This window comes from Quercus lobata, chromosome 5, assembly GCF_001633185.2.
Source record: "Quercus lobata isolate SW786 chromosome 5, ValleyOak3.0 Primary Assembly, whole genome shotgun sequence".
In the NCBI taxonomy this organism is placed as follows: Eukaryota; Viridiplantae; Streptophyta; class Magnoliopsida; order Fagales; family Fagaceae; genus Quercus; species Quercus lobata.
The window spans coordinates 49,302,904-49,316,177 of record NC_044908.1 but is presented as its reverse complement, the minus strand read 5'-3'; the positions used below and the strand labels follow the sequence as shown (position 1 = coordinate 49,316,177).

The 13,274-nt window shown below is 43.8% G+C and overlaps 1 protein-coding gene across 1 annotated transcript; it reads right to left on the bottom strand.

Moving 5' to 3' along the window:
• Positions 1-10,353: 10,353 nt before the first annotated feature.
• LOC115989515 lies at positions 10,354-12,945 on the bottom strand. The gene is made up of 4 exons (XM_031113209.1): positions 12,895-12,945; positions 11,723-11,902; positions 11,246-11,646; positions 10,354-11,166 (listed from the first exon to the last, which is right to left on the bottom strand). Exons 3-4 carry the CDS (start codon positions 11,642-11,644, stop codon positions 10,630-10,632), a joined length of 936 nt encoding a protein of 311 aa, XP_030969069.1. The 5' UTR covers positions 11,645-11,646; positions 11,723-11,902; positions 12,895-12,945; the 3' UTR covers positions 10,354-10,629.
• Between the last annotated feature and the right edge of the window lie 329 nt (positions 12,946-13,274).

Below are 13,274 nucleotides of genomic sequence, written 5' to 3'. Positions count from 1 at the left end.
TTTTTTTGAGAAAGCAAAGACTGCCGACTTAGTCATTATTTGCTCTTTATAAAAAGAATCAAAAAGTTCAAATTTCACTATTGCGAATGCGACTGTCTAATTATATAGATTAAAAAAAAAAAAAAAAAAAAGTAGCTAAAAGATAACACCCTTGCCAAAATTTCGATCAGACCTAAACAGTGGAAAAAATCTTTCTAGCTCGGAGCCAACCTATGAACAAGAACTTAATTCAGACCACGAAATTGCAGGCCTCCTTCCTTAGTGGACTACCTTTAGTTTGATTATTATTTTTATTTAGTTTATTCAAAATGTTCAAGATGTTGATTCTTATAATGAAACGACTGTAAATTAGTATTACCCCTCCTCTAAATTGATATGAGTTCCTTAATTATTGCTCATAACTTTCGTTAACCAGCTTAAGCATTTCTCATACAGTATTAAACTAGAGTCCATTCACCATGGTTGTTTGACAAATCTAAATTAATTCAACATATAAATTGTTAATTAATACAAAACAAAAGACCTATATAGCTAAACTAAATGCAAATCATCAATTCTTAAAATATATTAACTATCGCTAAGGTTTAGGTTAATGCTAATCAAGTTCAAGACATTTCAAAACTAACAAACTTGGTCCCTAAATGGCTAAATGCTGTTATTTATTCCCTGGCTAAATGCTGTTATTTTTTCCATTCTCTCTCACCAAATCCTAGTCACTAGCAAAACCCATAAGCCCAGTCACTGGTGAAAACAATAATACTAGCGAAACCCATAATCTCTCTCTCTCTCTCTCTGTGAAATTTAGTCATTTATGAACCAAGTTGGTTAGTTTTAAAATGTTTTTACATTTCATCCAAAAAATTATAAATATTTTTTTAAAAAAAAAAACTCTTAATCTATAAAAAATAAAAAATTATAGAAAATCAATATGCCAAAAAAAAAAAAATTATCTTTAAAAAATTCAAAACCTAAGTCCTACCACATCTCTAAACTAATCAAACTAACCTAATATGATAAAATTAACAAAGAAGATGTAAATTACCATAAAAATAACAAGAATAAGCTAAAAGTTTTGTAATTCAACTAGCACATCTTAGTATATATTTTTAACAGATTTATTAAATCTCATACTTCATAGTATCTATTTATAAAAATAATAACAAAAATAGAATAGATACAAAAAAAGAAAAAGAGAAAAGAAAAGAATAGATAACGATCATGATTAGCTTCATGTCAAGTCATAATCCTTAATTGTTTTGAGGAGAAATTTTTTTTTTTGAAAAATAATTACAACATGCTGTTAACTCTACCGTTCGAATCTTTTCTCTCTTAAATTTTTAACTACTTTATATATAAAAAGATGTCAATTCAGATACAACGCCTTTAACAATTTTGTGGAGAAAATTAATTCCAAATGTTTGGAATAATCTATCTTGTCCAGCTTTCGCAATACATATTACAGTGTGAACGTGAAAGACTACCAAAATAGAAAAGCTAACGATCATGATTAGCTTCATGTGACATCTTACATCATTTTTTTGACTAGTCATCTTACATTATTAATTGTTTGAAAAAGAGAAAATTTTAATTTCAAAACGCTTGGGATAATATCTGTCTTGTCAAACTTTAATTGGTGATCTAGATTACAAAGTGAACATAAAAAACAACATAAATAGAAAAGCTAATGGTCATGATTAGCTTCATTATGTGAAGTCTTACATCATTTTTATTTTTTTATTTTTTTTTATTTTTTTTGATAGGAAGTCTTACATCATTTATTGCTCGGGAAAGAGAAAATTAATAAACATTTGTGATAATCTGCCTTATCATACTTTAAACGTGAAAGACAGCAAAAATGGAAAAGCTAACGATCATGATCAGCTTCATGTCACTTGTACATCATTAATTGTTTTGAAAAGAGAAAATTATTTACAAATCTTTTACACATGTCCAACCTTCTTTTTTGGCTGATCCTATCTTGTCTGAAATTCGCAATTGATATTTTGATACAGATTACGAAATGAACGTGAAAGGCTAAAAAAATAGAAAAGCTAACGATCATGATTAGCTTCATGTGACATCATACATTATTAATGGTTTGAAAAAGAGCAAATTTCCCTATCAAAAAAAAGAAAAAGAGAAAATTTAATTCCAAAATCTGTCTTGTCAAACTTTAATTGGTAATCTAGATTACAAAGTGAACATAAAAGACCAATATTTCGGGATAATTCATCTTTTACTCTTGTCCAACCTTCTTTTTTTCTTTTTTTCGCTGATCCTATCTTGTCCGAAATTCGCAATTGATAATTTGACACAAGGGTCATTGCTTATCACAACTGAGAGTGGTGTATAGCTATAAGCTAAGGGGTCAATTTCTGGAAAAAGTTGTGTATGTACAGTCTTCCAATTGTCAAAAATCCTCTATTAATTTCGGTGCAATTTCTCTAGAATCTCTACCTGGCCTTACTAGTTTTTTTGTCCTTAATCACATAATAAATTATGCAACCCACTCCTTTTAAGATAACTTGGAACCCCAGCAGGGACAAGTTTCGCAATAATTCATCACGCATGCAAGCCATCTTTCTGGAATGACAAGGCTCATAATTCATACATGCTGGAAACTTCTAATTTTATTATGAGAACAAAATGTCGATGTATATATAAATATGAGTTCTGTTAATGGGTTCTCTTAGTATGAATTTAAATACCGCTTATTTTACTGAAAATTGAAAACTAAAAATAGTAAAAAAAAAATGAAAACGCAGACACAATCCATACACTCTCTTAGTGTATCTATTATCATCCATTGAAAAAAATAATTATGAAAAAATGAAAAGGTTATCAAAAGATTGGTTTTTTTTTTTTCATTTTCACGTAAATCTTTTTTAAAATAATTTATTAATAGATGTCTTTAGGGCATTCGTTATATATATATATATATATATATATATATGAATTGTTTTATTATTCGATATCTCTGGATCTTTTGTATTCACTTTCTACAAGAAACAATCACCAATGTTGGTTGTGATCAACTTTGTAACGACCCAAGGAAAAATGTTAGCCATATTTGCGCTATACCTCAAAAGAAATAGTCACAATTGAAGCTACTTGCAGTTGTTAATAAAACCCAGTTAAACCTAGTAAATACCTTATGTGAGACTCATCACACACCCACACACATCACACAATCAATCATATTGGGGCATCACATGCCTTTCTAGAAGCCTTATTTGTTTGTTGTTGGGTTCCAGCTTGTTCTCATCAATAAATTTCTTGATTAAAAAAAATAAAAAGAAACAACCACCAATGTTTTGGTGTAGCATCTGCATTTTGGTGCATTATTCTTTCTTTCTGTTAAAGATATATTAGCCCATTAATATAGGCTCAAACCTAATTCTACTTTGTGTGCAAGTCAAGTCTCCTACTTGTACTAGAAGTCTATTAGTTTAGGGTTTAGTCTAATACAAATCCTGTGTTACTTGGCTTGCACACAAAGTAGAATTAGGCTTGGACCTATACTAATGGGTTAATATATCTTTAACACTTTTGAAGATAGTAAAATTTAGTCTGATGGGCCTATCTTAATGGGCCTGACGGATGGGTACTGTTTGGTCTTTGTAAAGATGGGCCCACGCGCTCTGAAGGCCCATCGCAGACAGACATGGTAAGGGCCCATGATCCGAAATCTCTATTTGCCTAGAAAAGCCCTAAGATCCAATAAGGGAAATTGTATCAAAGTCCCACATTGGAAAGATCTGGAGGTTAAGAAGAAAAGAAACTCTCTACCACTATAAAAAGGAGTAATATTCACGCAAATCAAGGTAAGATGATTTGACCCTCTCTAACGCCTCAAAATAACTCAAGGGACGAATTCTGACTTGACCTTCGAAGGGCTTTTGGCCGACACCACACCGGTGCTCTCTAAGGGTTCTTCTTCCGTTCGTTCTTGTTGTGCAGGTTCGTTGACTCGCGAGTACGGTGTGACTTATTGGTGACAATTCTCAACGTCATCAGTTGGCGCCGTCTGTGGGAAATAGAGACGTATAGTACTCCCTAGATTCCCAGACAAAAGAGTTACATGGTACTCACTCGCTCAATGGCAACCACGAATGACGTTCAGGAAGAAGCCCCTACGACGGCACTTGAGAGACAGGTCAGGACGCTCGCCGCAGCCGTGGAGCGCCTCACCAAGCAAAACCACGACCTACAAGAGTAGCTGAACCAAAAGAATGCCGCGGTCAATAACCAAGGAGCGGATCAAGAGGGGAACAGCGCCGAAAGGAGAAATCAGGACGGACCACAGGGGAGTAACGCCCCGAGCAAACCAGTACGACGGGACATAAGCATCCCTTCCCCGACGGACACTGCTCCACAATCCATCATCGCGGAGATGCAGGCGATGAAGGAGCAGATGGACGTGATGATGAGCGCTCTCAAGGGGCGAGTGTCAAGTGATCTTGACGACCTTGTCAACCGGACTGACTCGCCATTCACGGCAGCCGTCAACTCCTTCCCCCTGCCAAGTAAGTTCCGTATGCCAAGTATGGATAGTTACGACGGAGTCAAGGACCCTCTAGATCACTTAGAGACCTTCAAGACCCTGATGCACCTTCAGGGAGTGGCAGACGCGATTATGTGCAGGGCCTTTCCTACAACCCTGAAGGGCGCAGCAAGGATTTGGTTCAGCCGGATAGCACCCAACTCCATCAGCACCTTCAAGGAGCTAAGCGCTCAATTTACTACGCATTTCATCGGAGGACATCGGTATAAGAAATCCACGGCTTGTTTAATGAATATCAAGCAACGGGAAGAGGAGACGTTAAGGGCCTACATATCACGCTTCAACAAAGAAGCACTCTCGATCGACGAAGCCGACGACAAGATATTGGTAGCAGCATTCACAAACGGGCTGAAGGGGGGTAAGTTTTTGTTCTCCCTATACAAAAACGACCCCAAGACCATGTCGGAGGTCCTTTACAAGGCCACCAAATATATGAACGCTGAAGACGCACTACTATCGCGAGAAGATAGACCCAAGAAAAGAGATAGACCGGAGGATTCCCGACAGGACCAGGGGCGGAAGAAAGGAAGGATGGGAGACCGAAGGGAGGACAGACGTCCAAAACCAATGAGCGGAAGGTTCGCAAATTTCACCCCGCTAAACGCGCCAATTGACCAAGTCCTAATGCAGATTAAGGATGAAGGGTCCCTGACGTTCCCAGGAAAGCTGAAGAGTGACCCCAGCAAAAGGTCCAGAGACAAATATTGCCGCTTTCATCGTGACCACGGCCACGACACGGCCGATTGCTACGACTTGAAGCAGCAAATCGAAGCACTTATCCGACAAGAGAAGCTGCAGAAGTTCGTCAACAAGGGGAGAACGGATCAACCCCCACAAGAACAACACCTCCGCCGAGAAAACGAGCGACCAAGACCCCCAATTGGAGACATAAGAATGATAGTCGGAGGGACTGCTGCGGCCGGATCGTCAAAGAAGGCTCGCAAAACATACCTTCGGATGGTACAGAATGTCCAGTTGACGAGCAGAGTGCCAAGGATAGCAAACGGAGAAGAACCTATTGTTGGGTTCACGGAAGAGGATGCACGGCGCCTACACCATCCACACGACGATGCCCTCGTCGTCAGCGTGCAGACAGGAGACTACAACGTGCACCGAGTGTTGATCGACAACGGCAGCTCGGCCGACATATTGTACTATCCGGCATTCCAGCAGATGAGGATTGACAGGGACCTGCTAATACCAACAGACGCCCCGCTCGTTGGTTTCGGAGGGAGTAAGGTATTCCCTCTGGGTTCGGTAACGTTACGGGTGACAGTAGGAGATTACCCCCAACACATCACCAGGAACGTGACATTCTTGGTGGTCGATTGCTCGTCCGCCTACAATGCTATCCTTGGACGACCTACGCTCAACTCGTGGAAGGCGGCAACATCAACTTACGCCCTAATGATCAGGTTCCCAACGGAGTATGGGGTAGGAGAGCTACGCAGAAGCCAAGTTGCCGCACGAGAATGCTACGTCGCTATGATGGAGATGCAAGACCAAATCCAGGCCTTGAACATAGAAGAGCACCGAACGGTGGCGGAACCAACAGAGAAGCTGGAGGAGATAACTCTTGACAGTTCCAATCCGGACAGAACAACCAAGATCGGAACGCTTGCCAAACCCGCAATCCGTCAAGAGCTCGTAGCTTTTCTGAGGAGCAATAAGGATGTGTTCGCCTGGAGCCATGACGATATGCCAGGAATCGATCCCTCCGTCATGGTACACAAATTGAATGTATTACCCTCATTTCCACCCGTCCGACAAAAGAAGAGAGTGTTCGCAACGGAACGAGACCAAGCAATAGCGGAGGAAGTCCGCAAACTCCAAGAGGCAAGCTTTATCAGGGAAGTCTACTATCCCGATTGGCTGGCGAATGTGGTGATGGTAAAGAAAGCGAGCGGTAAGTGGCGTATGTGCGTGGATTTCACGGATCTTAACAAAGCGTGCCCTAAAGATAGCTATCCCCTTCCAAGAGTCGACGTCCTAGTAGACTCGACGGCTCAACACCAATTATTAAGCTTCATGGACGCTTTCTCGGGTTATAATCAGATCCGCATGCACGAGGCCGATCAGGAAAAGACTTCGTTCGTAACCAGCCAAGGACTATTCTGCTACAAAGTAATGCCATTCGGCCTGAAGAATGCGGGGGCAACATACCAAAGGCTAATGAACAAGATGTTCGCGCAGCAGATCGGGAGGAATGTTCAAGTCTATGTCGACGACATGCTGGTGAAGAGCCAGAAGGAGGAAGACCACCTCGAAGATCTTAAGGAGACGTTCGGTACGCTACGATCCTACAACATGAAACTCAATCCGGGAAAATGCGCATTCGGCGTAACGGCAGGCAAATTCCTAGGCTTCATGGTATCCCAGAGAGGGATTGAGGCTAACCCGGACAAAATCCGAGCCATACTAGAAATGGCACCCCCGCGAAATGTGAAGGAGATACAAAGCCTTAACGGCAAGATAGCGGCGTTAAATAGATTCGTGTCGAGAGCCACGGACAAGTGCCTGCCCTTTTTCCGCACATTAAAGAAATCATTCGAGTGGACGGACGAGTGTCAGCGAGCGTTCGAGGAACTAAAGGCATACCTATCCTCACCACCCCTATTGAGTCCCTCGCAACCTGGCGAAGAACTTTTCCTCTACTTGGCTGTCTCCTCTGTCGCCGTCAGCGCTGCTTTAATTAGAGAAGAGGATAATGCACAGAAACCTGTATACTACGCCAGCCGGGCGCTCCGCGGCGCCGAAGAAAGATACCAACCAATGGAGAAACTCGCTTTCGCATTGATAACGGCGGCCCGCAAGCTCAAACATTACTTTCAAGCCCACACCGTGAACGTAATGACCGACAAGCCCTTGCGAAGGGCACTGAGTAATCCTGAAGCCGCAGGTCGACTGACACTGTGGGCAATAGAATTGAGTGAGTTTGATATCAAGTACCGTCCGCGTGTGGCCATTAAAGGACAAGCTGTAGCCGACTTCATAGCGGAGTTTACGCGTGACGAGGACAAGGGGGCAGAAGAACCCCCCAAGTGGAGCATCTTCACCGACGGGTCATCCAATCGGCGAATTGGAGGGGCCGGCATAGTGTTGCTGTCGCCCGAAGGGGACAAGATCGAATGTATGGTCCGTCTCGACTTCCCCATTACCAACAATGAAGCAGAATACGAAGCGGTGGCGGCAGGACTCGACCTAGCCAAAGCCGCCGGAGCTGAAAGTGTGGCCGTCCATTGCGACTCTCAGGTCGTGACCAATCAAGTAAACGGAGACTACGAATGCAAGGGGGAAAGGTTGAAGAGATATCTTGATCAAGTGAGAACGAGAGTCAACGGACTAAAAGCGACGGTCGTCCAAATCCCCAGGGGAGAAAATGAGCTCGCCGACCGGCTAGCCAAAGCCGCCTCAGCAGAACATGTGATGACACCGGGTAATGTACTTTCCTTCGTTCAACTCTATCCACTAATAGACCCCGACAATATGCAGGAGATACGCTCCGAAAGAAACTGGACCACCCAGATAGCTTCATACCTGAAGGACGGGTTACTGCCACAAGAGAAGGAGGCAGCGAGGAAGCTGAAAGTCCAAGCGGCGAGATTCGTCTTGATAAGAGACGTTCTTTACAAGAGAGGATTCTCCCGCCCTTATCTAAGATGCCTCGGGGTTGAAGAGGCAGACTACGTAATGAGGGAAGTGCACGAAGGGATATGCGGGAATCACTCTGGATCGCGGTCGTTGGTGCACAAACTGGTACGAGCTGGGTATTACTGGCCGACCATGCAGAAGGATGCCGAGTCGTACGTTAAGAGCTGCGACAAATGCCAGAGGTTCAGCAATTTTATCGGACAGCCAGCTGAGGAACTGACCCCTATGACGGCTCCATGGCCGTTCGCACAATGGGGACTGGATATCATGGGACCCTTCCCAACTGCGGTAAGGCAGCTCAAGTTCTTGGTAGTGGGTATTGACTACTTCACAAAATGGGTAGAAGCGGAAGCCTTGGCCACCATTACAGAAAAGAAAGTTAGAAGTTTTGTTTGGCGGTCCATCGTATGCAGGTTTGGTATTCCTAGAGTCCTTGTCTCGGATAACGGGAGGCAGTTCGACAACAGCCACTTCCGGGATTTTTGCACACAGCTAGGAATAAAAAACCACTACTCATCACCCGCCCATCCTCAGGCCAATGGCCAGGTTGAAGTCACGAACCGATCCCTGCTAAAGATTATCAAGACTCGGCTCGAGGGGGCAAAGGGAATATGGCCCGAAGAATTACCGAGCATACTGTGGGCGTACAGGACAACGGCGAGGACTCCGACAGGAGAGACGCCATTTCGACTGACATACGGGAATGAGGCGGTCATCCCCGCAGAAGTTGGCCTCACAAGTTACAGGGTTCACAACCATGACGAAGGCAGGAACGACGAATCAATGAGGCTACAGCTGGACCTGATAGATGAGGTAAGGTCGGCAGCGGAGCAAAGGATCGCAAGATACCAGGAACGCATGGCCAGACATTACAACTCCCGGGTCCGACACAGAGACTTCCAAGTAGGAGACCTCGTACTCAGGAGGGTCATGGGTGCAGCTAGAGACCCTACACAGGGAAAGCTCGGCCCCAACTGGGAAGGACCTTACCGAGTCACGGCATGGAAAAGGAAAGGAACATACCACTTGGAGACTACGGAGGGGGAGAAGCTACCGCATCCATGGAATGCGGAGCATTTGAGGAAATACTACCAGTGATAGTAACACGGCGAACAGCAACCAAATTTTCCATTTGGCTTTTTATTATAACTATTTATAAGTTTTTTCTTTAACATGTGTTTCTCTTGCTACAATCCTGTCGTGCCTTTTTTAAGCCCAAGGGGGCAGGCACTTTACCTTTACGCAATTAGATACCATTATAATCTTCTTCTACTTTGATGTCACTACAATTGTCCTCGAACTTAACGAATGCTAGTTTAAAGTCCATAATGTGGACGGATCACCAAAACGGTGAGAATTCTACATGTCCACAAAGTAGACGGATCACCAAAACGGTGAGAATTCAATACATGTCCGCAAAGTGGACGGATCACCAAAACGGTGAGAATTCTACATGTCCATAAAGTGGACGGATCACCAAAACGGTGAGAATAATACAAGTCCAAAAGTGGACGGATCACCCAAAACGGTGAGAAATTCTACAAGTCCATAAAGTGGACGGATCACATAGACGGTGAGAATAATACAAGTCCACAAAGTGGGCGGATCACCCAAAACGGTGAGTAAATTCTACAAGTCCGGAAAGTGGACGGTATATGCGTCATAATGTGGACGGATCACCAAAAACGGTGAGTAGTTATACAAGTCCACAAATTGGACGGTGTAGCCTCCACAAAGTGGACGGATCACAAAGACGGTGAGAATTATGCAAGTCCATAAATTAGACGGTGTATCCGCCACAAAGTGGACGGATCACCGCAATTCAACACTTCCACAAATTGGACGGTGTACTCCTCAAAGTGGACGGATCACCCAAAACGTTTAATAATTCTACATGTCCATAAAGTGGACGGATCACCAAGACGGTGATAATTATACAAGTCCATAATTTAGACGGTATCAGTCTCAAAGCGAACGGATCACCGTAATTAAAATTAGAGATATTTACGCACCTAAAACGGTGAATAATTCTACATGTCCGAAAAGCGGACGGACCTACAAAACGTTTAGTAATACTACGTGTTTGTAAAATGGACGGTATAGCAAAAACGGTGAATAAATTACGTACGTACATAAAGCAGACGGCTCTAAAACGCCCACAAGGTGGACGGACAACATGACGATATAAGTCAGCTTCAATAGTTTAGCTTATAAGTGGACGGATCAACAGACGAGCTTGTGCAAATTAAAATTCAAAATAAAAGTAGACGGAGAAAATCCTTAACGGATACAGATCACGAAAAGACAATGAATGAAAAGCATTGTTCAGTACAAATGAAACTTCAACCAAACCGTCTACAAATTATTAACAATACATAAAAAGGGAGACGGATCCTCATCAACAATTATATGGGTTACTCTGCTTTATTGGGGTCGACAACAGCGACCTCATTCGGCATAGCGGACTCTCCGTCACCCTGAGCTGCCTCTTCTCCAAAGAGATCCTCCGTATTTTCGGAGGCGACGGGTAGAGCAGACGTCTGACCTTGATCAGTTAGTGTTATCATGGACAAGTCCAGATCTGGGTAGGCCTTCTTCACCTGACGGAGCGAATCGTCGAAGCCTTGAAGGAACGATCCTGCCAGCTCCTTCAGCAAAGACTCGGAGTTGCGATATTCGCTGACGGCGTCATCCCTTGCATGACGGAGTTTTTTCTTCAGATCCTTCACCTCGTCTGCTTTAACCTTCAAGGCCTTCCCAGCCTCCTCCGTCCTCTGTTCAAGTTCTTCTCTCGTCTTCTCAGAGAGTTCGAACTTCTGCTCCATCGTGGCCTTCCACTTGTGCAGCTGGCTAAGCTCCTCTTCCGTCTGCCCAAGTTTTGACCGTACCCGTTCCAGAGCCGCTTCACGGTTGAGGCAGCGGTCCATCAAGCCCTTCATCATAACCAAGGACTGAAATAGACAAAATTAGAAGTGTCAAAAATGAAACTAGGGAGTGGACGGACATAAACTGAAGGATAAGGAAAGTTACCTGTCCGACGGCAAATAACCCCGTCTCCCCCATCACCTCCGTCGAATGATTCCCAAGATCCTCATAATCCTCTGCAGAAAGTATGGACGTAAGCTTCTCCAAAGCGAACTTCGAGTCCTCACGGAGAAGGGGAGGGGGCTTCTCCTCGCTGACGGGTGGAGCATGCATTAGGCCCTTACCGGCCCCTTGTTTAACTTGGGTGACGGCCTTAGGGCCCTCAGCCATCAAGCCCACCACGGGCTCCATTGACACCTTTGGCTGCTTGAGTGGACGGTCGGACTTTGGTGGCTGCTTCCTCTTACCCGATGACCCCGGCACACTGGGAACAACGATCTCACCCGTCTTCTTTTGCTCGACGGCTAGAGATTTTATCATTGCCCTTCTCTTGGCGTCGTCCATTTCTGCAATACAGGACGGATGATGATATTTTTTCAAAAATAAAATTTCAATTTCAAGGGTAAAAGTAGACGGACTCACGTTTGTGTATTCTTTCGTCGTATGCAATGGCCTCACGGGTAGGTTCTGGACCGTCACAATACCAGTGTATTGTCTTTGGATTCACTAACTTAGCCCAGGTCCTTTCCTCTGGCCTAGTTTTTCTGCAAATCTCTTCAAGGAAACTAAATTCCTCGAGGCTAATCTGCGGACGCTGTCTACCTGCAAAGACAGACGGTCAAAATACGCACATAAAAGTGTACGGATATGTAAAAAAGGACAAGTAAGACGGATATATACGTAATTGGTTTATTATTCCCCAAGTTGTATCGACGGGCATGTACTCCGTCTCTCCTGGACGGTTCATCCATCTGTCACCCTCCAGGAAGAAGTAGCGACTCTTCCAGTCTCTATTTGAGTCTGGGGTCTCAAAGATAATCTTCAACAGGGGACTTCGACTAGCAAAACGGTACAACCCCCTTGATCTGTCAATCTCATCTGGACGGTAACAGTGAAGAAATTCACGGACCGTCAATCTCCTTTCTCCGTCTGACCATGCACCATAAAGAATCTCCATTGCTATGAAGACCCTCCAGGCGTTCGGAGAAATCTGGGTGACGGACAGTCCCAGGTAATGTAAGAGTTCTCTATGGAGTGTAGAGAGCGGGAACCGAAGTCCAGCCTTCAACACCTGCTCGTACACTCCAACGCCTTCTACCCCGTCATAATAACATTTCTCCGACACGTAGGGGAGACGGATTGGAATGTAATCTGGTATCTGAAAATTGGTTCTAAAGGTACTGAAGTGTCTCTCCCGGATGACGGACGTGAACCTATGCACTGTCCACTCTGGTAACATGATGAACTGCCTTAGTCCATCAGCACCCACAACGGACTCCAGTGCTTTATTCCCGTCGTCAGCAGGACCCCCTATTTCAATTATCTCCACATCCTCACTTGTTGAGGACGAAGAGGATGCAGACGGACTCCTATCTTCGCCTGGACTATCTTGGTCTTTATGACCGGACGGGTATACACTCTCGTATTCCGTCCCGTCACGAACCACCGATTGGTTACTTGACGCGCTAGACATTTCCTACAATTAATGATGAAACCTAAGACTTGACGGGTTTAAAAACATTGACGGGTATAGTAAGCCTAACAACAATACTTGGACGAAAATGTAACTTGAAGAAATTGAAGTAAATACTTACCACACCTGGCGCAGAACGGGTGACGGTTGTGGTAATTGGTGGTTACCGGTACTCGACGGATTGCTCTGACAAGGTTGACGGTTCTCTCTGACAGACGTTTTCTGTTTGGAAATGCGAAAATGAGAGATTTAGACGCCTCATATATATAGGAGATGCACGGAAGACGAAGCGACGCTTCGATCCTATACAACGGCCATTCAGAGATTGACACGTGGCATGCTAATAAATGCTGACAACCTGTCTGCTCGCATCAACAGTTTGTAACCGTCGACTCTATTAATCCGTCTAAAATGGCAAGATACCCGTCATCATGTCTGACGGTTAAATCCATATGAAACCGTCGTCCTATCTGACGGTTGGATCCGTCAAACATTTTCAAC